This window comes from Orycteropus afer, unplaced genomic scaffold, assembly GCF_000298275.1.
Source record: "Orycteropus afer afer isolate SDZICR_OR568_19922 unplaced genomic scaffold, OryAfe1.0 scaffold00074, whole genome shotgun sequence".
NCBI lineage: Eukaryota > Metazoa > Chordata > Mammalia > Tubulidentata > Orycteropodidae > Orycteropus > Orycteropus afer.
The window spans coordinates 9,622,568-9,648,974 of NW_006921661.1; the positions used below are offsets into that span (position 1 = coordinate 9,622,568).

Sequence of the window (26,407 nt, forward strand, 5' to 3'; positions counted from 1 at the left end):
ACTCATAGCAACCCTCTAGGACAGAGTAGAAATGTCTATAGTGTTTCTAAGGCTGTAAGTCTTTACGAAGCAGATGGCTACATCTTTCTCCTGCAACCCATAAAGATTACAGCCTAGGAAACTCCATGGGGCAGTTCTACTCCTCCCTACAGGGTCACTATGAGTTGGATTGACTGGATAGCACATAACCACCACTACAAGTGTTTGGTATTATTATGATTATGGTAGAATATTGGAATCACTGGTTTTAGGACCCTGTGGCTTTCTGATACCTATGAACCCACTGAGTTCAAATTCCTCATTTTCCAGATGGACAGATGTCATGGGATGTGCTCAAAGTCACATACCTGGTGTGAGGCAGTGCCAGGCCTGGCTACTGGCCATTCAGAGGACCATGAGGGGAAACTTGTCAGATGAGAAAGTATTGAAGGATAGGAATGCTGATAAGAAGGAGAGTTGGCCCTGGAGGACATGACCACCACCTTCTTAGCACAAAAGGGCCCAGGGAGCAAGGGATCAGGAACTGAGGGCACAGTGGGCACCAATGGGCTGACCAGAGGTAGCTTTCCCCTCCCTGTGAGGAAGGTCATCACAACAGGCCAAGCAGTCCAGCGATGTTGCTTTTTAAAATAATAGTTGAGGCTAACAGAGCCCTGGTGACACAACAGCAAGGTGCTTGGCTGTTAACCAAAAGGTGGGTGGTTCAAACCCATCCAGTGGGTTCGTAGGAGAAAGACCTGAAGTAAAGACTACAGCCAAGAAACCCCTATGTGGCAGTTCCGCCCTATAACACATGGGGTTGCTATGAGTTGGAATCAATTCAGTGACACCCAACAACAATAACAGTTTGGGCTAGGGAAGACACCTTCCACAGAAGCCATGGAAAGAATTCCTGCTTGGAGATGCTGGCCTTGTAGCCTTGAGGCCCCTCCTGGCACCTCAGAACCCTGGATTCTAGGATGCTTGTCCCCAGGCCCCGCTGGTCCCCATGGAAATGGTTAGTGCCTTTCTGATAGCTCAGAGCCCTCCCACCTCCTGTTCTCCCACTTGATTCCCTGTGCAGGTGTGTGGGTGGGTGACACTTTTCCTTTCAACATCTCCTGACAGTTCTTCCTTGCAAGGACTATGTGAACCAAGCCAGTCACTGTCCCTCTGGGTCCTCCTCGGTCCCATCTATAAGATGGTGATATTGTGCTGGGAGGTCTTCAAAATCTTAAGGAAAATAATGTTATAATGTCCTTTTTTCACTTCTGAGCCATCACCGCCATCGCTAAACTTTGTTTAATATGAGTTCGCCTCTCCAGGCTGGATCCCTGAAGCATCCTTGAGGCATCTTTGAGGGGCCCAGAGCTCTGCAACAGTAGCCCTTTCAGCATTCTCCCCACCCCCAGCCACTTCAGGAAAGCCTTTGAAAAACATAACAAAACAAAAAGCAATTAAAAGTGAATGCTTAAATGCAATTAGCCTAGAGCTTAGTGGCACTGGGGAGGTGAGTGCCTGCTGGGAAACAGGGTGCAGAGATTCTATGGGGCTGAGGAGGGCGATGGCAGGGGGATGTTCCAAGGGATACAGAGATCTAAGTTCATTCAGGTGGCAAGGATTAGGGATGGGATCAAGTTTGCTCTGTCCTGAAATCTGTGCTTTGCCTGACCTGGTGGTGGACCTACTCGTGTCTGGTGGTGAGCCCACCTCCACAGCTAGCCGTTGGGGCCCCAGGGCGCCTGAGCCCTGCTCTCAGGAGCTCCCGCAGAATGCAGGCTTGAAACCTAAGTATGTGGAAGAGGCAAGAGCACTGGAATGGAGGTCAGGCAGGGCCTATCTACCTACTTGCTGTGATGGTTTAAATGAGTCCCGGTGGTACAATGGTTAAGCACTTCACTGCTAACGAAAGCTCCAGGGTGGAAGATCTGGTGATCTGCTCCTGTAAAACTCAACTTGTTGGTACCGAATGAACATGATAGTTTAATGTAATAATACATGCCAAATGCTTAACGCAGTGCCCAGCACATAGTAGGAGCTCACCAAAACAAAACAAAAACCAAACCCCCCACTGCCATCCAGCCGATTCTGACTCACAACAACCCTCATTGAATTTCTGAGGCCGTAAATCTTTACGGAAGCAGATTGTCCAGTCTTCCTTCCACAGAGTGGCTGGTGGGTTTGAACTGCCAACCTTCTGGTTAGCAGTCAAATGATTGCTAATTTCTTCCCTCTCCCAAGTGAGTTAACACAATTAACTCACTGGGAGACCTTGAGAAAATATGACATCCTTTCTGGCCTCCTTCTCTGTTTCTATAAAATGTGCTTGGTTGTCCTCCCAATGGGTCCTCCCAATGGTGACCTCTGGGGCTCTGGACCTATTAGAATGTGGAGGCACCTGCCCATGGCTGAAGTGGAGCCTGAGGCTGTGGTAGTACCTGGTGTGGGGTGTGAGGAGGTGTGTATATGCTTGTCCAGGACACCCTGGCAGGGCTGGCAAACAGCGCCAGGTGTGAAGTGAAGTCTGGATCATAAAGACAGATAAGGCCCACCGGGAAGGGACAGAGGATGGGCTAAGAGGAGAAGCAGAGGGGGAGATGGACCAAAGTGGGAGTGAGGAGGCCCCTGGCAGCCACCCAGCACCCACCTACCACTGCCCCCTATCACTTGCCCTATTCCCTGGGCTCTCAGATGCCTGGTTTCACCCTCAAAAATGTGTTAGACTTTCCTGCCTTCTTGTGCAGGCTCATTCTGCTTCTTCCCTTGCAAAGTCCTTTTCTGCTCCATCTGGGTCTCGGCCAACCCACATTTTATTCAGTCTTCGAGGCCCAGCCAGAGGCTTTCTTCTGGAAGCCGGGTCTGATTCACAGGTGAGAAGTCCCCTTTCTCTGCCAGAGAGGAGCTTCCAATTCTCAGAATAGGTGTCTGAGCAGGGATGGGTCTGTCCACAAACAGCCTGTAGCAGCTTTTGGGCTTATGCAGAAGGGGTGGGAGGGAGAGCCTTGGGCTAGAGGTCAGGAGAGCTAGGATCCCGCACAGCGAGGCCACAGTCACTGTGGGCCTTGATCTACCCTTCTATAAAATGATCATGTTGGACATTCTGCTGTCTAAAGTCTCTGAATTCTGAGGGCTGGAGAGAATTTGGGAAAGCTGACTGGAGGAGGGGCTTTCTAAAGGCTTTACCTCCCTCCTGGTGCACCCCCACCCTCCCAGTGCACCCCCACCCTCCCAGCCTATTTCGATCCCCAGCCTGGCTGCCTTTCTCTTCTTATTGTGTCTTCTGCCATCTTAAAGCCTCTGATTACTCGCTGCTGAGAGCAGCAAAATCTTAGGCCTTTCAGCTGCAACTGAGCCATCGCCCCCCTCAGCCCAGGCTGGTTATCTCCCTCAACTACCACTTGGGGGTAAGATCTTCCTTAAGAAAGTTCTTCCTTAGAGCTGACCTGGTTTCCTCTCAGTGTACTATCTCTCTGTCCTTCTGGTTTGTCTCAGGAGATCCAGGGAATAGTCTGTCTCCATGTCTGGATCCTCACATTCTGAGAGAGAGGGAGGGAAAGGTGGAGGTCTATCTCTAAGTGAGATGAAAGGTCGAAAGGTCAGAAGGTGGGGAGGCGATGAGGGCTCAGTAAGGGGGGATGGGGCTCTGTGAAGAGGATGAGGGTTCAGTGAGGTGATGGGAGATCAGTTAGGGGTGGAACTCTTGTGCAAAGGTGGGGGCTTGGTGAGGGGGGATGAGGGCTTAGTAAAGGGGATAGGGCCTCACCAAAGAAGGGTCCCAGAGAAGTATGCCAGGGCTTAGAGTCCCATTTGGAGGCCTGAGCACTTATCTCCTTCCAGGCCATCACTCCTGCTACAAAAAGCCTTTCCCTCCACCCCTTTCTCACTAAACAAATAGTTGTTAAAGGGACGAAACCATCATAAAATCCACACCCAGTTCCTCTCTGAGCTCTTTGCCCATCTGTCTTTATCTTTAGTGGGGCAGACCATGACCACCCAGGCACCTGGGGCTGACTCATTAGCCTTCAGCCTGGACAGCTGGCCCTGGAGTGTGGAGCCCCACCCTTCCCGACACTAGCCCTGAAGGTGGGGGAAAAGGTGGGGAAAAGGAGAAGAGAGGGAGGGGAGGAGGCAGGGAGGGGGCTCTAAATTGAGGAGAGCCTTCAGGAGGTCTGAGCAGCAGACAAAGCTCCACCCTCATCTGCGTGGGGGAGGCTCAGCGTGTCCACCTCTCTTCTTTCCAGTCTATGGGTATTTGCAAGCCTCCAGGTATTGGAGCTCTGGTAGCATAGTGCCTAAGGCACTTGACTGCTAACCAGAAGGCTGGCGGTTCAAACCCACCAGCCACTCCTCGGAAGGAAGGTTGGGCAATCTACTTCCGTAGTGATACTGCCTCGGAAACCCAAGGAGGGGTCGCTATGCTATGAGTCGGGGCGGGGCCGACTCGACGGCACTTAACAACAACAACAACAACAACAGGTATTGCAAGCCTCCAGGGGGATAGCAGATTGGGGAAGGGTGGGGCAGAGAAGGAAAGGGACTGAGAAGGAGAAGGAGAAGTGAGTATTGCCTGGCACACCCCTGCCCAGTGCTGTGGGATGTGGCAGAGCCTGGGGAGGGCCAAGATGAGGGACTTTTTTTTTTTTTAAATTTTTATTGTGATTTGGGTGAAAGTTTACAGAGCAAATTCACTTTCCATACAGCAGCTCACATATACCATACACTTTGTCTCATGACATTGACTGCAATTTCCCACAACGTAGCAGCTCCCCTCCTACTTCCTCCACATAGTTACCTCTTCCCCTGGTCCTTCCCTCCCATGTACTCCTGCCACTCCCCCACCCCCGCCCCACCCCAGCTGTCTCCCTGTGCATACACAGTCCTTCTGTTCTCAGTGAGGGACTTCTTGAGGGTTGAGGATTCTTAGAGGTCTTGGTGCTTGGCCGGGCGATTTAGGATCTAGACCCAGTTAAGATGGATCTGGCCCAGTCCAGCCCCTCCTCTGTCCAGGAACCACTGAAGGCTCAGAAGGCCAGAGGGGAGCATCCTGCAGGGTCTGCACTGCCCTCCAGATCCTGCAAATGCCCCTCAGCTGTCAGCTTTGCGGCAGTGTGGGGGCGTGAATTTCCAGTTTCACATTTTCCCTCTCTAGTGAGAGTCTCACCCAGGCTGCCAGCATGATGGGCATTACCTTTCCCTGGGCATCCTTCCTGGCCCCCACTGCCCTGAGGATAAAGCCCAGCCCTTCAGGCACCTGGCCCCTTTCTAGCTGGGTTCTCTGCTGTCTAGCCACACCAGCCTGCTTGTGTCTGGATCTTCTAACACATTCTTTCTCTCTTCCAAGCCTTTGCACAAGCAGCAACTCCCTCCGCCTGCACATCCTTTCCTATTGGCCTCCATAACCTCTTCATGCCCTTCAGGACCCAACTCAGATACCACCTCCTCCAGGAAGCCTTCTCTGACTCTACTCCCATCCTGCACTGGGTTAGGTTGGGGCCTGCTCTTCTTCCCATAGTCAGAGCCCTCATTCCTGGACTCCCACATGGGTTTGTATGTCAGGCCCCCACCACATTAGGCCTCCTTGAGTTACACCATGTATCCAACTCATCCTCTCATCTTCAGCCCTCAGTACAGAACTGACCCAGAAGGATCTTGAATAAATATTCTGTGGAAGGAAAGACATTTAAGTAGAATGCTCCCATAAGAACTTTAGAATAGAAAAATTGTTCTTGCTGTAGTGTGGAGGATGGATTTAAGGGACCCAGACAACAGGCAGGAGGCAAGGTGAGAGATACACAGAAGGTGACTCAACCCATTGGCTGGGGGAAGTGAGGAATAGGGAGGTAGCTAGGACAGTTTACAATAAACTGAAAGGGACCTGGTAAATAGTTTTGCCACTTTGGGGGTTGTGGGGACAGTAAGTTGAGAATGGCATAGGCTGCCTTTGGAACAAATAAATCTGGGACATCCAGAGGAGGCCACCAGGAGACCTAGGTTACCTGGGGTCTGGAACTCACAAGAGTGGGAACTGGAGAGTCATGAGACCATGAGCACAGAGGAAGAAGTTTTATGCAGGAAAAAAAGAAAAAGTTAAGGAAAATTTCTTCCTTAAGGTCTCTGAGAAGAGAGGTTCTGTGGGTCCAGGGGATGTTGAAAGTGAGTCAGAGGTCAGTGGGATGAGGCTGCAGAGCTTGCTGACCAGTAACGTGGGGACCAGAACCACCTTGTGGCTACCTAATAACTAGATTGTCCGAGGTCAAGTGGCTGGATGGGGTCCACACGAAGCGGACTTGGCTGAGGGGTCACCAAGGCCAGCCCCTTCCTCCATGAAGTCTCAGCCTTCATCAGTCTAATCATCAGGAAATGTGGCTTCTGTTCCCCTTCTGCCACCTACGTCCCTAGTTTTTCCTGGGAGGACCGGCACAGTAGAGGCAGCAGAGAACAGGTACCCAGCACTACAGGAGGCTTGAATGTCCAGGGTGTGAGTGTTGAAAGGTGGGGTTGGTACCACTGGTTCTTACAGATTCTGAACTGATGGAAGGGGCTGGAAGCGAACAGATCTGGTTCAGAATGCTGTGTGACCTTGTATGAAATGTGCAGCCTCTTTGGTCCTCGATTTCCCTAGTGCGTGTGTTCTCCTGATTTGGAGACTTGCAGCCTACCCCCTCTCTTTTCCTCTTTTGATTTTTGCTGTTCTCCCCTCAGTAAACTCAATATGCACAAACTGACATCCCAGCACCCTAAGTATCCCCTTTGTCCAGGCCAGGAAGTTGCTACAAACCCAATTAAGTAGCTGCAGCATGAGGGATGAAGGACCTAGGAGAATTAATCATCAGAGAGTGACATTTGGTGAAAATCCAGGCACATAATTAAGCAGGAAGAGCAAGAGACTGGGGTTGAGAGTATGTGTGGTGAGGGCAGAGAGAAACTCATTCTTCCCACTCCAACACAGTCTGCCTCAGTCCCCATTTCACACACACACGCACACACACACCTTTTGCCTCCTTGACAGTCATGGCAGTCCCTGTTCAAGTCCCCTTCAGATCTTTGGGAAGGTTCAAGCATAGTGGTGAAGAATATGGTCTCTGGTGCTAACTGCCTGGGTTCAAATTCTGGTTCTACCACTTATTATCTGTGTGACTTTAGACAAGTTCCTTAACCTGTCTTTGCCCTAGTTTCTCCATATGAAAATGGAGATGATGATAATATCTAATTCATAGATTTGTTGGGAATTCTGGGTTAATCTAAGTTAACGTAAGTTGCTTGGGCAGTACATGGATATGGGAAATGCCCCCCTAAACTTTGGTTATGGAGATTATCTCTGGTGATCCCCCTCCTGTGCCTAGCACCAAAAGTTGCTCTGTTATTGTTTACTGAGGATGGTGGCGGTTAGGATTTCACCCTCCCCAACACTAGTGCTCTTTGAGAGGCTCAGAGAGGGAAGGACAAGGACGCTTGCCTAAGTACAGGTAGCAGCAACGGCAGGCAGGCTTCAACTCGGACAGCCTTGCTCTAGCCCTTGATTTTACTTGCTCTCACTGTTGCCTGGGGATCTGGGGTGTGCCTTTCCCACATCTGCTGCCCGAAAATGGCAGCAGAGGCCAGGCTATGGCCACCTGCTCCTTCTCATGTCTACCCCGTAACCAGTGAACTTGTCCAGACCTTCCCAGATGTGCAGGGTCCAGCCTACTATGTGTCCCCAGTCTGGAGCCTGCCCCTCTTTGATTCCGGGGTTGAGAGGTGGGATCATATCCTCTTTTCAGAGAAGCTGTGATCTCCAGGAAACGGCTGGGCTGCAATGGACTGGGCCCCTCGAACCTGCCAGGGAAGCCCTTGGCCAGGCTGGTGGCTCCACTGGCTCCTGACACCCAAGGTAAAGGCTGGGGGCTGGGCAGGGACAGGGAGGGATTGTGGCCTCCAATTCCCAAGTCATGTCTGTCTCTCCTTCTGTCTTCATCTCTTCGTCTTTTCTTTCTCTTGCTCTGTGTCTCTAGCAATGTCTGTTGTGCTACTAACCTCACTGAGCCTCAGTTTCTTGACCTATAAAATGGGAACAAGAGTACCTAACTTGAGGGGATTCTGCAAGGAGGATCCAATGAGATAACGCATGTTAAGGGCTTAGTACCTACTAGGGCTCAGTGGCTAATGGCCATGGCTTCCATGTGGTTGTGCCTGTTGCTAGATGGGGCTATAGTTGTTGTCATACTTTCTCTGTCACCGTCTCTGTTTTTCTCTCTTCCTTTCCATGCCCCCTGTCCGCCATGTCTCTCTACCTCGTGTCTCAGTCTCTCTAGGTCTCTGTCCTCTGTCTCGATGTGGAAAATGCACAAGACTGGGAGTCAGGAGACCTGACTTGCTGTGTGATCTTGGGCAAGTCACTTCCCCTTTTTGGACCTCAGTTTCATAATCTGTAAAATAGGGGTGCTCAGCCATACCTGCCTCCCTCCCTCCCAGGGCTGCTGGGAGGATCATGAGAAAGTTATCAAGTGAAGGGGGTGTCCCTCTATGCAGGGGTTGTTGCTGTGGTTGTTACTGTCGCTGCCTCAGGACCCCTCTCTCTGTCTCTCTGGGTCTCTCTGTGCCTCTGTCCTGGCCTCTCTCTGTCTGCGTCTTTGTATCCCTCTCTGGGTTGGGCTCAGTATTTTTGAGCTTCACTGGGCCTGCAGGACCACTTCACTGCCCTCTCCCCTTCAGTGCTGGTAATACCGCTGGTGGACAAGGAGGCCGGGGCTGTGGCTGCTGTCATCTTGGTAAGAGCCTGACCAGGTGGTTGTGGGGTGGGGTAGGGGTGAGGGACCAGGGGAGGGAGCAGTGGATGGAGCTGTCTGGTGTGTGTTAGGTGTTTATGTGTGTGATATGATAGCAGCAGTGGCAGGAAATGGGGATGTGGGGGGAATCTGGGGCTTCTCCCAAACCCCAGCCCTTGGCCCCACCCTGAGTGGGCAAGATGAAGTTGCTGGCCCAATGAGCAACTTGCACAGGGTTTCCAAGCTCCATCTCGACCCTCAGCCTCTATGGAGCTGTGAATGTCTAGCCCTTGGCCCAGCCTTGACCTTGCCTCCTCTTTGGGGGCCCCTCCCCAAATGGATTGGGAGGTGAGTTGAGGGCAGCAGTGTCCAGAGAGGGTACAAATACAGTGAAGTGGAAGGTGACAGAGAGACACAGAGGAAGGACAAGGGGGACATAAGACATTGACAAACAGAGATAATGCTGAGAAATCCAGACAGAGATGCAGGTGGTTAGAGCTAAGGATCTTGAGGAAAGGAGGCCCACAGAGGTGGGACTGCATGGGAGGGCATCAGGCCCAAGCTAGATTTAGGCATGAGGCTGGGGCAGAAGCCAAGCAACTAGTGCGGACTTCCTGGAGCAGATGATGCTCGGGGAGGAGAAGAAGCTTTAGCGGCAAGTGGAGGGTGCATCGTGCATCGTGCATGCAATGCTGGGTGAAGGTTGGCCTGGAATGCAGGCCAGGGCTCCCCTGCCCCCGATCACCCTCTACTGCCCCCTTGTGGATTCACTGTTTTTCTGCTCAGTTGGCTGGAATTGAGAGTGCCTTGCAGGGGTAGGGGCAGGGTTCTGCCACTCTGTCTCCCCTTCCTTATGGAGGTTTTATAAGCTTCCGTGGATTTGGCCCATGACTTATGCTGATCCCAAGCACCATGGAAAGAAACACAGTTTGCTCCTGTGCTATGCCCATGATCCACTGGGGATGGGGCCATTGAGACCCACAAGGTTTTCATTGGCTAATTTCCAGAAGTGGGTTGCCAGGCATTTCTTCCTGGTCCATCTTAGTCTGGAAGCACTACTGAAACCTGTTCAGCATCACAGCAGCAAACAATTCTCTACTAGACAAGTGGTAGCTGTGTATGAGATGCACTGGCTAGGAGTTGAACCCAGGTCTCCCCCATGGAAGGTGAGACTTCTACCATTGAACCAACACTGCCCCCAACATGGAAGTGGGAGGCTCAAAATCCTAGCCCTGCCTTAGCCATGGAAGTGTTAGTGTCCCCAAGTTGCCATTATTGGGAGTCTGCTTCCACTGTCCCTTCTTGGACATCATGCTTGGTAGAGGGTCAGTGAAAAAGAGGATGACCCTCAATTAGATGGATTGACATAGTGGCCTCAAACATAGCAATGATTGGGAGGATGGCACGGACCGGGCAGTGCTTCGTCCTGTGGTACATAGGGTCACTATGAATGGGAACTGACTCCATGGCATCTAACAACAACAAAAACAGCAGCTTCCACTGAGGCAGCTGCCAACCCCAATAAGGGACAAGCTTCGGGTGTGGACACATAAATGAGATAAATGTGCATGAGCTTGGTGCACCCAGGGGACTCCTCCTAGGCTCATTAAAACAGAATTAAAGGTTTCCTAGGCGCCTGACCTTTCCCGAGCTGCTGGTGGGGAAGAGTTGGGGGAAGTTGGGGGCGGCTTTGAGAGAGAGGAGAGGAGGGGAGGGCTGGGGTACTTGGCTTGGTCTCATCCCCATCTGCCTGACTGAGGATGCCATGGTCCCTTCTTGGTTTCTTCCACAAGCTGCTCCCCCCGCCCCCAGCTTCTGTTCCCTCAACTGATCTGCTGTTGGCAGAGTTCTCAACAAGACGCTCCCTCCCTTCTTTGGTCCTAATCTGTCCCAGAGCTGAGGGTGCCAGATTCCTTCCATTGAGAGAGGCCATGAGAGCTTGGGCAGAAGGAAAGCAGCTGTGGTAAGGGCAAGCCATGTGGAAGGTCGGCCACCTGGTGGGCAGGGGCAGGCTGCTATGATTGCTGACTACCTTGGCTGGACCAGGAGTCAAGGCTTCTGCTTTCTCTTGGGGGAGAAAAAGCCAATGTGTGTGTTACATTCAACCTTCTTTCACAGAAGCCTGCTCGGTCACACTCTGGGCTGGGTATTGGGGCAGAGAAAAGAGTGGGACCTACCTCTGCCTTCTAGGCGCTCTCAGTCTGGGGAAGGAAGGGATGCTTTCAGGCCTCCACAAGCCAAATGAAATAAGCGCTGCCACTCAGTGCTCTGGTGGCAGAGGCTGGAACAGCAGGGAGGGCATCACAGAGGAGATGGGAGTTGAGTGGGGGTTTGGGGCATGGGTAGGAGGTCCACAGGCAGAGAAGAAAGGAAAGGGTATTCCAGGCAGAAGGAACAGCATGAGCAAAGGCAGGTGGGAAGACAAGTGGATGTGTTGGGGAAAGAATGTGACCTGGGTTAAGTTGAAGTGTGGGGTACATACTTTTGGGGAAGATGCTCCCTAGGGCTTTGGCTGCCAGGAGAAATTGCCAATAATCCTCCCCTTTCCTCCTCAAATACCCTGGGAAGTGGCGAGCTCTTGGAAAGTGTTGTTTTATTCACAGTTCTGCCTCTCCTCCATGTCTGCACTTTCCCATTCATGTAGAAAAGCACTTCCCCAGGATCCCCCCTCCCCAGTGCATATGCATCTAACAGGCCCAGTCCTGCTGCCTTACCCCAGTGTTCCTTAGCCACAGGACTTCACATTTTCCCAGAGGCAGCACAAGCAGCCCTGAACCTTGCAGCTGCTACCAGATCCAGAGGGCAGGGGGTACAGAGGATAGAGAGATTCCATAGAGCGGACCTTTTGAGAAGTCTGGGTTATCAGTTCTTTCCTCAACAACAACAACAACAACTACAAGCCCCATGTTCTTTCTGAGCCTCTGCTTTGGTATTCCTCAATTCATCCATCCATCCATCCACCCACCCATCCACCCATCAATTGAAGAAACATTTCTTGAGCCCCCACTGTGTGCTAGGCTTTGTGTGCTAGGTGCTGGTAACTTACTTAGACCAAGGTATGCCAGAAGTCCCTGCTTCCACAGATTCTCCAGTTTGTTGGGCTGGGGGCATTGCACAAAATAAAGATAGAATTGCAAATTATGCCAAGTGCTAGCAAGGGGTGACCAGGGAGCTCTGCAAAGAATAATAGAGCATGACTATGCATCTATGGTCAGAGGAGGGGCTCTCTGAGGACAATGCCAGCCAGGTTCAGGGCTGCATGGCTCAGCTCTGGTCTTCTGTAGCTTGAAGCTCAAGGCGCTTGATTGCAGATGCTTTGTGTGGAAAGAGTCTTTGCCTTTGTTCTTCAGTTCTGGAATAAGAAGTCCCTTTGAGAAATGGGTGGCCTTTGGTCTCTGGTATTTGATGCCTGATTTGTGCCCACTCTTCCCCTCAGATGCACCAGCCACACCAGCTCCTTGCATGGGAACAGGCATTGAGGCAATTAGCCATGTCAAGAAAACTTGGTGGGGGGTAGAGGCTGTGCTGGGCTTTCAGTCCCCTCTAACTCCCAGTGCCCACTGTTGAGTGCTCCCACTGGTCCCTGGACACCTCCACCCCCAATTAGCAAACATGTATTCCTATGGGTGAGCAAAAGCTGTGTGTGTTTTGGAATGACTGACTGGGTGTTTGGGGACACACACACATACGCACACACTGCTGTCGAGTCGGATCTGACTCATAGCGGCCCCTCCTTGGGTTTCTGATGTAGTATCACTATGGAAGTAGATTACCCAACCTTCCTTGCGAGGAGTAGCTGGTGGGTTTGAATCACCAGCCTTCTGGTTAGCAGTCAAGTGCCTGAGGCATCACGCCACCAGAAGGGGCAAATATATGCATGGCTTTTGGGTCTAAAACTCAAGTTTCTTGTGGACGGGTATGGAAGTGTAGGTGTGGGTGGATGTAGACGCTGTAAGGTCTTTGTGTCTGACTGCACTGTATGTGTGCGTATGGATCTGAATGTTTCCCTGAGAGACTGTGTGTGTGTGTGTGTGTGTGTACGACAGAGAGAGAACCTGAGCATCTACATGGCAGGGTGTGTGTGCGTGTATGTGTGTGTGTGCCTGAGAATCTCCATGAGAGAATGATGTGAATGTGTGTGTGTGTATGGACTTGAGGGTCTTCATGGGTGTGTCTGTGCGCATGCTGACTGGAGGTGGCTGAGGCAGCTCAGGAGTGTATGCTTGGGGCAGAGGAGGAATCCCACCTTCCCCTCAGTCTTCCGATGCTCTCTTTCAGTCTCTGTCCTCTGTACCTAGGACCAGGTTGTTTTGGCAGCCCAGGATCTGGTTGGCCCCACAGCCCTAGGAAGACCCAAACTTTCCTTTTCCTGGGAGATGGGTCCAGGTGGGAGGAACAAGAAAAGTGTCCTCCCCATCGTCTATGAGTAAATTGCCAACATATTTATGTAAACTGCCTGCAAATGAGCCCTGCCTCCAGCCTATTCCACCTCTCTGCCCTGTGGAAACCATTGTTGTTGTTGTTATGTGCCGTCAAGTCGGACCCGACTCATAGCGACCCCTCCTTGGGTTGCTGAGGCAGTATCACTATGGAAGTAGATTGCCCAACTTTCCTCCCTAGGAGTGGCTAGTGGGTTTGAACTGCCAGCCTTCTGGTTAGCAGTCAAGTGCCTTAGGCACTACGCTACCAGAGCTCCCGTGGAAACCATAGTTGGAGCTTCATCCAGAGCTTAACCTCAACACCATCTTGGTGGCCCAGGCCTTCTTGCCTCCAGTCTTGCCTCCTCCAATTTATCCTACAGCCTGCAGACATGGCCCTTAGATGCTAAAGTTTGCCATGGCTGCCTCGTACCATCAGGCTAAAATCTAGTTCCTTAGCTTGGCACTCAATATCCTTCCCCCTGTGGCATCATGGACCACATCCCTGCCTGAGTCCTACTACCCAGGACCACCTCCTGCCTGCACTGTCCTTTCTTCAAGCCCTGCTTGTCCTCCCCAGGCTTCAGTGTCTAGTTCAGCAAGCTTTCCAAATGCTCTCATATCTGGGCTCCACAGCCTTTAGGGTACCACCCAGCCGGCCTGCCTTCTTCTTCCTCCTAAGGTATGCAGCTCCACATACCCAACCCCACCCGCAAACCGTGCTTTCTCTGCCGCCCCCTCCCCTCTCTCCTGCCCCAGCCAGACCAGGAGCTTTCTGACAACCTGCTGGTCTCATCCTCTCCATCTGCTCCTGGCAGGGGACCCAAAGCAGAGGCGGGCAGGGGCTGCTGCGTGGGAAGGGAGGCTTGAGGGAGGGGCCCAGCACAGGCAAGGTGGGGAGCCCCGCAGGTGGTGAGCAGCTCTGAGTAGGCGCAGGAAGCTGGTGACGCAGGTGGGGAGCCTTGCTGGCAGGCCCTGCCTCAGGCCCTCAGACTGCCAGCCCTCCCTTTCTCTCTCTCATTTTCCTCACTAAGCTCCCAAGCAGAGGTGGGGGAAGGGACTAAACAGAGTATGAAAGATAGACCAAGGGGACCCCTTGACTGTGACTGGCACAGAGAACTTGGAGAAATCTAGGGATGATGAGATGGTGATGAGGGTAGACCCAGAGAGGGGAAGTGTGGGCAGAGAAGGGAAAGGAGTGAGAGTGGCAGTGCCCCACTTTTTGCTGTGTAACCTTGGACAAGTCATTCAACCTTTCTGGGCTCTGATTTATTTGCAAGATGAAAGCTTTCTCAGGGGTGATGAGAATAACTTGTAAGGTGAAGCACTGTATCACTTCATTCACTCATTCATCCTATCTTCAGATATAGCAGATGCATCATAAAAATTGGCCCTTTTCACTTACCCAGATTTAAAATAATAATAATAATAATAAAACACTTGACTGCTAACCAGAAGGCTGGCGGTTCAAACCCACCAGCCACTCCCCAGAAGGAAGATGGGGCAATCTACTTCCGTAGTGATACTGCCTCGGAAACCCAAGGAGGGGTTGCTATGGGTCGGGTCTGACTCAATGGCACATAACAACAACAACAACAGCCATCACCCAGATTTAGAAGCTGCTCAAACCCTAACTCAGAAAGGATGGATCTGGGAGGATGAGACCAATGCCATTAATCCCATACTCAGGACCTGAAGGATTCCATGGGCTGGAGAGCAGAAAGAGGGGTCTAAGGTCATCCTCCCACCCCCGCCTCCACATGCACACCTGCTGAAAACCTGGCCATTCCCTTGGTGGGTTGTGCTATTGGTGCAAAAACAAAACAAAGTTTCCAAGGCATTATCTCTAAGGAAGTAGATTGCCCAGTCTTCCTTCTGAAGACTGACTGGTGGGTTTGAACTACCAGCCTTCTGGTTAGCAGTCAAATGCCTTAGGCACCACGCCACTGGAGCTCCCATTGAAAAGATAGAGATCAGAGGAAAAGCTCTGCTTTTTTGGATCAGGCCTAGAAGGCTTCCTGGAGGAGAAGATTTTCCTGGAGCTTTCTGCTTGGTCAGAAGGTGGGCCTATGTTTGAGGTTCACAGGTTGGAGTTGGTATGTGTCTGTGAGGACAGGTGTATGCTGGGCATGGGGAGAACATGTTGGCAGAGACAGGAGGCTGGAGGAGGTCACAGCTTGTCTACCTCCCCCATCTTTCCAGGTGCACTGTGGCCAGCTGAATGACAGTGAGGAGTGGAGCCTGCAGGCTGTGGAGAAGCACGTGAGTGGGCATGGGGACAGGATGCTGCAGACCTTCTTCATCACAGCCGGTGGAAAGATGATCTGGCCGGGGAGCTGGACAGACCTGGGTTCCAATTCTAGCTCCACAACCTGTGTGCTGTGTGACCTTGAGCAAGTCATTTAACCTTTCTGAGCCTCATCTGAAAATGGGAATAATGTTAACACTGATCTCCCTAGGGTTTTGGTGCAATACGGTGATAAATATCATGTAAATACTAAAGGGAGGTGCACATAGGATTACCTACATCATCAATGTTATTGAGGCTCTTTCCTGCCTGAGATTTTATGATTGTATGATTTTAACAAGGACTTGCTGACTCACAGAGAAATCTGATCCTGGCCTGTCTTGGAAGAGTCGGGGGGGGGGGGTGTCGGGGTTATGGGGCTGAGATAGATCCCATACTTGTTCATGGACCAGGGGACACTCCAGGGGCAATGGGAGCCCGAAGGAGGGTGGGCAAGACTGTAGGGCATAGACCGTCCAGCAGGAGGTACTGGAGGAGCAGAGCCAATGAGGGGATGAGGGGTGGGGTGAGTGGGGCGGTGGCCACCGTAGGCAGAGGGAAAAGAACCGGAGATCGTGGGGGAGGATGAGGCTACTGGCTCACTGACCGCTCGGCCCACTCCAGACCTTGGTGGCCCTGAGGAGGGTGCAGGCCCTGCAGCAGCGTGGGCACGCCGCGGACCCCGGCGCAGTCCAGAACCCCTCGACAGAGGCGGCAAGCGACCAGAAGGACGGAGTTAAGTACACGAACCAAGACCGCAAGATTCTGCAACTGTGCGGTGAGGGCTGGTGTGGGTCGGGTCCTAAGGTGCCGCATCCAGATGTGGAGGAGAAGGGGCGGGTCTATAGATGTGGGTGGGATCTGAGAGACTACGCCCGAGAGGCGGGGCCAGGTGGGAGGGGCGGGGCCAGGTGGGAGGGGCGGCCAAGGTGTAAATTGCTTGGGAGGTCTGTGGGCGGACGGAAAGCAGGAGAGCTGGGCTATTGGAGAGTCTATGGATTGGGCGGGGCCTGAAGGATTTTACTCTAGTTATGACCCGCTCCTGGCCCTTGCAGGCGAGCTCTACGACCTGGATGCCTCTTCCCTGCAGCTCAAAGTTCTTCAATACGTGAGTCCTACCTCCAGGGAGCGCTCCATCTCACTTCAGATTCCCAGAGCCCAGCATCTTCTCTCTTCACCTGCCTGAGGAGGCTCAGAGAGGGTATTAGGTTGCGGGAGTGGGCGTGGCTCCAGTTCCGCCGTCAACCCTTGGCTCTGTTCCTCCCTCTCAGCTGCAGCAGGAGACCCAGGCATCCCGGTGCTGCCTCTTGCTGGTGTCCGAGGACAACCTCCAGCTTTCCTGCAAGGTGAGGGCCCAGATCCGCGGGCGAGGCGGGGCGGAACGAAGTGCTAGGATCTTCGAAGGGAAAATTCTGTCTGGCCTTCCTTTAACTGGACCCCTGCCCTCCGCCTCTCAGGTCATCGGAGATAAAGTGCTGGAGGAAGAGATCAGCTTTCCGGTGAGTCCGAAGTCTCATCTCCCTGGGGTGTTGGGGACTGCCAGGGCAGGCACTCATGGACGGGGCAGTGGAGGTCAGTGACAGAATTTTCACCTTCCATGCAAGAGACCGGAGCTCTGGTAGCATAGTTCCTAATGCACTTGACTGCTAACCAGGAGGCTTGCAGTTCAAATCCACCAGCCACTCCTTAGAAGGAAGGTTGGACAGTCTACTTCCGTAGTGATACCTCCTCGGAAACCCAAGGAGGGATCACTATGAGTCAAGTTCGACTCCATGGAAGTGATTTTTTTGATGCGAGAGATCCAGTGAGATTCCTGGCCAATGCACCCCAAACATAGCTACCACTCTCCTGTCAGTGGAGGTTTGCATGCTGCTATGATGCCGAAAGGGTTTCAGGGAGCTTCCAGATTAAGACAGACTAGGAAGAGGTTTGGCAATCTACTTCCAAAAATATCAGCCAATGACAACTCTAGGGATCACAGCTGTCCAATCCCATTGCGAATGGGGTTGCCATGTGTCAGGGACAACTCCACTTGGCAGTTTACAGCAGACATTTATGAGATTGGCCTGGAGATATTAGGATTGGATAGAATCTTTTGATCTGATGGGATTATCTGGATTTTGGGATCTGCTTAGAAATGTTACAAGATGTTACATGATCTGGAGGCACAGGAGAACCCACTGGAAGAAATCTCCTATGGTCTATAGAAAGGTATCAGACCAACTAGGTTTACTTGGGACAAATTCACTTCTGATGGAATATTTCTACATTTGGACCTTAGAATCTGTTAAGATCAATGAGAATTCTTAGAGTCTGCTTGTCTTGGTTAGGGAAGATCCTGGTATCTTTTATGGGGGATACTGGTCAAGGGCAGACTCTCCCTCCCTCTCTCTGAGCCCTAAAGTTGACCGCATATGCCATGTGGACCAACTGAAGAGTTTGCTGAAGCTTCCAGACTTGAGGGAGAGGGCTGAGATTCCCCTCTGTGGACTCTTGGTTCAGCTTCTTCTCATTTCCCAGCTGACAACGGGACGCCTGGGCCAGGTGGTGGAAGACAAGAAGTCCATCCAGCTGAAGGATCTGACCTCTGTGAGCTATAGCCTAACTGAACCAAGGGGGGGGGGGGAGAGCCACTGCCCAGCCCCGTGAGCCAGGGCCTCTGGGACAGGGCAGCCTAGGAATGAGACAAGACCCCAGGACTTGCTACCATACTACCCTCATGCCACAGAACTTCCACCCCTGCATGAGTCCCTTGGAACTTCCTATTGTAGAAGGTGGTGGGGGGATGGAGGAAGGAAGAATATTCTCTCCCCCTCTTCTCTGTCTTGACTCCACTCCCTTTTGCCTCCTCTTTGCAGGAGGATGTGCAGCAGCTGCAAAACGTGCTGGGCTGTGAGCTGCAGGCCATGCTCTGTGTCCCTGTCATCAGCCGGTCCACTGACCAGGTGGTAGCTTTGGCCTGTGCCTTCAACAAGCTTGGAGGAGAATTGTGAGTCTGGGCGGGGTGATGTGGATGGGGAGATGGAGCAGAGAGGCTGGGCAGGATTGTGGTGGGGTGTGAGAAAGATGTTAGGCGAGGGGTACTTACTATCCAGTGAGGTAGGGCAGCCATCATGGAGCACAAGAAGAAGAAGGCCATAGGGAGAAGAGTGAAGACTGAATAGTTTTTCAGAGCAAGAGACTGTGGGGTTAGGAAGGCTCCAGGTCCTTGTAGCTGTTACTGGCTGAAGCACAGGTTGTCATTAACTCTCCATCACTCACTTTGCCTTATTTAAAATAAGGCAAAGTTGTTGAGGCCCAAGCTGGTTCCCCTTCACTTTCCCCACTTTCTGAAGATTGCATTACCCTGTGTTAGAGTACTGACCTCCCCCAACTTGCCAGCTCAGTTTGATGTTACTTCTGGGAACTGCCTGATGGAGGGGTGAGTGAGTTCTGAGATGGATGAACTCTCCCACACAGCATCATCAACACAGTGGACAAAGGGTAGAGGGGGCAGCCGGGGACTGAGATACACTGAGGGTCTTTAGAGCCACTGACCAGTCTAAGAATCATACAGGGTACACCATCCGAGTAAACAGACCTGGAGGCTTAGGAAGCATATCTTAAGAATTGAGATCAGATTCTTAAATGGATCTCATGGTCTCCATCAACTCATTAATTGGTTGTAGCTGCTTGAAATACTGTTGAGAATGAATTCAGCCTTGTGATCATTAGCCTTGCCTATCTTGGGTACAGGCTTGGGACATGAGTGCTTCATGGCCACCAAACTTGGTCTAGCAGTTTCCAATGTGTCACATAGGTGGGAAGGAGCAAGCAGGTGAGGCCTGGAGTCCTGAGTATAGGATGCAGAGAGATTCTGTCAAGATAGAGGAAGTTGCCCCTGAGGACAAGCAAGGAAGTCCTGAGTTCCCTCAGGAGGAGGGATGAAAGCTCCAGGTCAGGACTAGAGAGGTGTTAGAAGAGCAGAATGGGGTGTGTAAGAGTGGGGCAGAGACCCAAGAGTCAAAGGTCTGAGTAACAGGACCTGGCAGTGTGGAGCTCAGTAGGCATTTGGGTGGTAGGACTGGATAAATGAAGGCCTAAGGATAGGCAGACACTGGGCAGAGTCAGTGGAGGCAGGCAGGGTGCAGGATCTGTGGGATGTGGGACTGACAGGCATTCTGGTAGCAGAACGTATGTGCCATTCAGCGGACATTGTGCACCTCCTATGTTTAGTCCTGTGCTGGCCAGAAGACCTTTGGGGATAGGAGTGCAGGGTGAATGGAGGTCTAGCAGGGGCTGTCACCTCTGGCTGATGACTGTGGGGCTGGATTGTGGGATGGCCCCAGACCTGGAAGACAGTTGATAGCAGAAGAGAAACAAGATTGGGCCATGATGACAGTCCTGAGGCACAGGGCAGGGTGGCTGCCATTGCTGAGTGTCACATTTCTGAGAGTGAGTGTTGACTAATTGGATGAAGCAGAGTCGGGAGCAGTGAATGCAGAGAAGCTGCCTGGGCTGCTGCTAAGTTGCCAGATAATAGGGATTCCGGAATCCCTGCAGCTGAGAGAGGGATGGGGCTTGTGGTAAGGCCAGGGCCCAGCAGGGGATAGAGTGGGGTACAGTGAGACATTCAGCAAACACCTCCTGGCTCTGCAATGGACATGGGGTGATAGAGCCACGGCCCCTCTTGGAAAGGTATTCAGGCAGAGGGAACAGTGTGGGGAAATGCATAAAAGTGTGGATGAGGCTAAGATTGTCTCAGAACAATGAGGACCTTAGGGTGGCAGAAGCTAAGGAACAACACACACATGAGAGAGAGACTGATGGGACTAGACTGAGGGGCTTTGAGTGCCATGGCAAGGAAGTGAATAGATAGGCACAGCACACTGAGGATTGGGATCTAGACCTGAATCCCTGGGCAGCAGGCATGAGTTGGGGATGCCCTGGCAGTGAAGTACACCAAGGCCAGGAAAAAATGGAAGAGAGGAGACTGAGACAGGGAAATCTTGGGGCCAAGATAGCTGAGGCAAATTTCCCCCATGACCACCACCTAAGAGAGACTCACCCACATCCCAAGCCCAGGTCCCACCCAGCCTGTCCTATCTAGTCAATTGGTGGCAGTATTGAATGACATCAGCAGGATTTGGGTCTGATCTTGGTGGGCAAGAGCTAGCTCCATGAGTGGGGTGGCCCTCCCCTCCCCTCCCCGCCCCTCCCCTCTCCACCACCACTTTAGGATTTGTGAAGGTGCCAAATTAGGTTCAGCAAAGTCTAGAGAGAGTGGAGCAGTGACAGGAGGTGGACTAGGCAAGGCCAGGCCCTCACCCTGGGGCAGTGTTCACCACCCCTTTCCAAAGCTGGAGGGGCTCCTGCCAGCTCTGGCTTGGACAAGTCTCTAGTCTGAGGGAGGAGGCCCAGCCTTGGTCTGGGTGAATTTCAGGTCAGAGAAGGGAGCTATGGTTCTGGCTTCAAGAAGCTAGTCTGAGGAGGAAAAAACATTTTGATCTGAGAGAGAAGAGGACCCTCCCCTCAGGGAGCTCTCAGTTTGAGAGGGAGGCTGGCCTAAGCCACTAGTATTGCGAGCAGCTCCAGTGGAGAGCACTGTATTAGCTAGTGAATTTCCTTGTGGCTTTCTGGAGGACTGGGAATAAGAAGAAACAGGGAGAGAAGACCCTTTGCTCTTCTGTGACTCCCACACCTCCTTCCTGCCCCAGGTTCACGGCCCAGGATGAGCATGTCATACAGCACTGCTTCCACTACACAAGCACGGTGCTCACCAGCACCTTGGCCTTCCAGAAGGAGCAGAAACTCAAGTGTGAGTGCCAGGTGAGTGGCCTGCCTTGTGCCTCTCTCAGAAACAACTTGCCCAGCCCTCAGCCCGAGAATCATCCACAAGGGAAAAGCCCATGTCTTTCGAGACAGATAGCAGCCCTGCCCTACAGAAAAAAAACAAAACAAACTCACTGCCCTCCAGTCAATTGCGACTCATAGCGACCTCTCCCTACCAAAGCAGGGAGATAACCTAGAGACGTCTTACAGAGGGAGGTCAGTGGTTCCTCAGGACCAGCTGCACTGCCGGCAGGCACTGTATACGATTGCCCTCTAGTGTCAGATATGGGTACTACAGCAACATCTGGGTGGTCAGAGCCCAAAGTGAATACACATCCGAAAGGCTCGGGACAGGGGATTCCTAAGCACCTTCCTTGGGGCTGTTCTCCCCACTTCTTCACACAGTAGTCAAATGATCTAAGTAGACACTGCCAGTTTCCAGCTTGTCCTGGTAGTTCTAAGGGAGGAATGAGGAGACCCCGGGGCTATTGGAGGTAGGGGAGTGGTAGGGAGACTTCTGCAACCTGAATGCCCTATGCTTTCCGTTTCCTCTGTTCCAGGCTCTTCTCCAAGTGGCAAAGAACCTCTTCACTCACCTGGGTGAGTGCGCTGTCCTCCTCTATGCCTGGTTGTGCGGTGGCAGTGGGGCCTGGCATTTTGGGTAGGAGAGAGATGGGAGGGCTTGTCTTGGACACTACCGCCAGCCTGGTCTCACCATTGCCCCTGTGCTGCCCACTCCCCCAGATGACGTCTCTGTCCTGCTCCAGGAGATCATCACCGAGGCCAGAAACCTCAGTAACGCGGAGATGTGAGTGAATTCCCCCAAGGGATGGGGAGAGGGAGGAAGCCTCCTGAGCCTCCCACCTCATCAGCTCTCCCTTCTCCCACCCCCTTCTTATGGAACCTGTCACCTTTCATGTGGTCCTTTCTGTCATGTCTGTCTCCCTCATTGGACTGGCTTTGCTTGCCATGATATCCACAACTTCTAACACAGTGCTGGCACACAGTAGGCTCTCCAAAAAAAAAAAAAAAAAATCATTTGAATGGAGTCATCCAGCCCTAAGGAGAGTCTGATACCATGGAGCACTCCTTCTAGCCGTCAGAAATCAAGTCATTGAAAGTGAGGGGTGGGCGGAGGGGATGTCCAGACCCTGTGGCCAACTCCCCCTCCCCACAGTTGCTCAGTGTTCCTGCTGGATCAGAACGAATTGGTGGCCAAGGTGTTTGACGGGGGCGTGGTGGATGATGAGGTGAGGCGGGGCCTCTCGGAGGGAGTGTTTGGTCACGGTCCCAGGGACATGGAGTCAGCAGGGGCTGGTGGGGAGCAGACCAAAGGTGTGGTGGCCCTGTGGGGGAACCTCTAACTTCCTCCTCCACGTTCGATCCCTGACTTGGCAGAGCTACGAGATCCGCATCCCGGCAGATCAGGGCATCGCGGGCCACGTGGCGACCACTGGCCAGATCCTGAACATCCCGGACGCGTACGCGCACCCGCTCTTCTACCGAGGCGTAGATGACAGCACCGGCTTCCGCACGCGCAACATTCTGTGCTTCCCCATCAAGAATGAGAACCAGGGTGCGAGTTCTTAGCGGCCGCCCGCGGAGGCGCGGGGCAGAGGCGGGGGCGGGGCGGGGCCAGGCTGGGCCCCCGGGCCGGAGCAGGATGGGGCGGAGCCGAGAGAAGGCTTGGCCCTTCCCCACAGCCAGCAGCGACCTAGCAAAAGGTACGGGTTTCCCAAGCACGAAATATATCCCGAGGACACCATGGGAGAGCAGATCCCTGCCGGACCCCTCCATTGGCCTGTCCTAGCCTTTCGCCTGTCCCCAGAGGTCATCGGCGTGGCCGAGCTGGTGAACAAGATCAATGGACCGTGGTTCAGCAAGTTCGACGAAGACCTGGCGACAGCCTTCTCCATCTATTGCGGCATCAGCATCGCCCATGTGAGCGGGAGTGTGTGTGTGGGGCGGGGTATGATAGAGGTGGGCTGATGCAGGATTTTCCCTTCTCTCTCCACCGACTGCCCTTGCTCTGTTTCAAGATGGATTTAGTCCTGGGCTGGGGTTCAGAGTCTTGATGCTAGGTGGCTCTGCAGTCTTCAGTACACGCTGGCCATCTCTGGCTTCAGTTTCCCAGCTGTAAATTGGGAATACTATTTCCTGCCCTGCTCAGCCAGTCACCCAGGACCAAGAGAGCCAGAGAAGGGGAACTAAAGAATGCTTTGAAGTCCCAGCCGTCACTATCTTCCCCATTCTCAGGAAGCAGAGTCCTCCTGGCACCCCCCACCCCACCCCTGGCCCCAGTGGTGCAAACAGTTAACACACTTGGCTCCTAACAGAAAGGTTGGAGGGTCAGCCCACCTGGGAAGAAAGGCCTACCAAGCCACTTCTGAAAAGTCAGCCATTGAAAACCATATGGATCCCAGTTCAGCTGGGACACATGTGGGGTTGCCATGAGAACAAATAGACTCAACAACAGGCTTTTCTCTGTAAGCAGCCTTAAGTGAAGCCCCTAGTCAGCTTCTTTTTAGGATACTTTGGGACTCGTTGTCCAGACCTGTTGGCAGCTCTGACTTGGGTATCCAGTTCCTAAGTCCCTGACCCTGTTTCCCTTCCTTCCTTCTCCTTCCTTGCTATGGGCCCTGGGCTCCATCACTGAAGACTGGGACAGGAAGGAGGGCATGGTGCTATGTGCCAGACCAAATGCCAAGAGGGCCTGGGGAGGAAAAGGGCCGGGGGGGCCTGGATGAAAGTAGAAAGCAGGGGAGCTTTGAACTTTGAGCAGGAAGCTGATTTCTGCCTGACCCCTTTGTTCCAGTTCTTGGCATTTCTGAGATTTCATAGCCACTTTGCTTGAGTCCCATCTTTCTCTCTCCTCACAGTCCCTCTTGTACAAAAAAGTCAATGAGGCCCAGTATCGCAGCCATCTGGCCAATGAGATGATGATGTACCACATGAAGGTGAGGCCTGTGTGGAACTTCTGTCTTTCTTCTCAGGGTCCCAGGGCCACCTGCTCCTCGATGCTCTTTCCCTGCCTCCCCAAATCCTCAGAGGCTTGGGAAGAGGCTGGGCTGGCTGCCCTCTCCTGCAGATGTGAAGAGAGACCCAGAGGAAGGCCTGGTCTCCTGCTCTCCTGGTCCCTCCTCAGGGGCAGCCTTCTCCCACCCCACTGCTTATGGACTCCTCTTCCAAGCAGTTTTGGGCTTTAGCTGGAAGTGGCCAGCAGGGCCCAGTCCAGGGACATTGGTCCAGCTAGGTTTTCCCTGTGTCCAGGGAGTAATTCCTGTCTTGGGAATTACCTAAGGCTGAGAAGCTCACCCTAACACTTCCTCATATCTCCCCTCAGACACAGTGATCACGCAGCCCTGGGAAGCTTTAACTGCTGATATCTCGTCCCATCCCCAGCCGCTGTGTCAGAAAAACTGTCCCGGGTTTTAGTTCAGAGTATGTGGTGGTTACCACTGCTCATCTGGACATTTCTTTCACCCTTGTGTCCAAAGCAAAGGATCCCTGACTTTGTGGATAGGATTAATGCTGTAATCAGAAGGATTGAGGTTAGATACTGGGGAAGCACCTCTCCCATCACCTACCATCTCCTGCCCCTGCAAAAAAAAAAAAAAGAAAAGAAAAGAAAGAAAGAATAGTTGAACCAGTGTTTAGGAAAGACTGCCATGGTTTGGGGGTGTCATGAAGGAGTGTTCTCTGTCTTTGATGAGGACAGGTTACAGATGAGGATGACCACAGGTAAGGATGCCTAATAGTGGCTGCAGGGCTGTGAGGGTGAGGGTAGCGTGATCGGTCCCGTGACAAGTTTGGAATAGGTGACCGGGCTGTGGTGCATTCTGGGTAAGGGAATTCTCCTGCAGTGGGAATTTGAAGGTGGGTGGAAATGAGGTTCTGATGCCCTTGTTGGGCCCCTCTAGGTCTCCGAGGACGAGTACACAAAACTTCTCTATGACGGGATCCAGCCGGTAGCAGCCATTGACTCCAACTTTGCAAGTTTCACCTATACCCCTCGCTCTCTGCCCGAGGATGACACATCCATGGTGAGCTGGACTTCCCTTGCTTGACTGGGCAGGTGCAGGTATGCAGCCAGAGATTTAAATCAGATGTGCCTAAGAATATCCTGGCGAGGCAGAGTCATCAAGAAACACTGTGAGATGTCCCTCCAAGATGAAGTAGGCATGGAGTCTGCCATCATGGATCATGGGCCTGTCCCAGGGCCAGGGGCTTGACTGGATGGTCACCAAGGGCTGCTTCTGAACCACCCATGTCCAGAGCCCATGTCCATGGGTGTCCCATCCTATTTTTCTAAGATTTTGTGTGAGTTTGATCCCAAATGTTCTTTGTTCTTAGATCATATATTTCTGAAAGGTCATGGCTCTGAGAATGCTTGGCTCTATTATTTTATGGTTCTCCAGTTTTAATCTAAAGGAGCTCTGGTGGCATGATGGTTAAGGCATTTGGCTGCTAACCAAAAGGTCAGTGGTTCAAACCCACCAACTCTTCCTTGGATGAAAGATGAGGTGGTCTGCTTCCATAAGGATTTACAGGCTTGGAAACCCAGTGGGGGTCGCTATGACTCAATGGCAGTGAGTTTGGTTTTGAAGTTTTAATTTAAGTCTCTAAGACTCTAAAATTTTACATGTGGGACTTCATGAGGGCTGAGGCAGGGCCTCATTTTTTTGCAAACCCCTCACCCAACCCTCAGTGTTTTACATTCAATAATTTGAGTCTGAAACTCAAGGATCTGTTTTATAACTAAAAGTTTTATAAGCAATTTTTTTTATTAAAAATTGTTTATTGTTATATAAATAACCTAATGTTTGCCAATTCAGCATTTTTTACGTGTACAATTCAGTGACCCTGGTTACATTAATTGTGCTGTGCAACCATCACCAGTGTCCATTGAGGGGCTCCATCCTGATGTTGACCCCCATCTGCCCTCTCCAGGCCATCCTGAGCATGCTGCAAGACATGAATTTCATCAATAACTACAAAATCGACTGCCCAACACTGGCACGGTGTGTGCCCCCAATACCTGTCTCTGTGCAGACAGTCCCAGTCTCTGCCTCCTTCTGTCCTCCTGTCATTGCTTCCAAGGGTCTGGGGAGGGATCTCTCAGAGGATGACTGGTAGAATCCCAGTCCTATGGGGGTGGGGAAGACCAT

The 26,407-nt window shown here is 52.3% G+C and overlaps 1 protein-coding gene across 1 annotated transcript in view; it reads left to right on the plus strand.

Annotated features, from left to right (window-relative positions):
* PDE2A (phosphodiesterase 2A) overlaps positions 1-26,407 on the plus strand; it is a 111,899-nt gene that overhangs the window by 81,430 nt on the left and 4,062 nt on the right. Inside the window, exons 5-22 of the mRNA XM_007940973.2 lie at positions 7,740-7,849; positions 8,671-8,726; positions 15,344-15,403; positions 16,053-16,206; positions 16,484-16,536; positions 16,700-16,774; positions 16,886-16,927; positions 17,949-18,017; positions 18,287-18,417; positions 21,125-21,236; positions 21,800-21,839; positions 21,984-22,047; positions 22,417-22,489; positions 22,638-22,815; positions 23,068-23,180; positions 24,119-24,196; positions 25,160-25,282; positions 26,190-26,260. Of these exons, the coding sequence (XP_007939164.1) occupies positions 7,740-7,849; positions 8,671-8,726; positions 15,344-15,403; positions 16,053-16,206; positions 16,484-16,536; positions 16,700-16,774; positions 16,886-16,927; positions 17,949-18,017; positions 18,287-18,417; positions 21,125-21,236; positions 21,800-21,839; positions 21,984-22,047; positions 22,417-22,489; positions 22,638-22,815; positions 23,068-23,180; positions 24,119-24,196; positions 25,160-25,282; positions 26,190-26,260 (1,602 nt within the window). The remainder of the gene's footprint in view (positions 1-7,739; positions 7,850-8,670; positions 8,727-15,343; positions 15,404-16,052; positions 16,207-16,483; positions 16,537-16,699; positions 16,775-16,885; positions 16,928-17,948; positions 18,018-18,286; positions 18,418-21,124; positions 21,237-21,799; positions 21,840-21,983; positions 22,048-22,416; positions 22,490-22,637; positions 22,816-23,067; positions 23,181-24,118; positions 24,197-25,159; positions 25,283-26,189; positions 26,261-26,407) is intronic.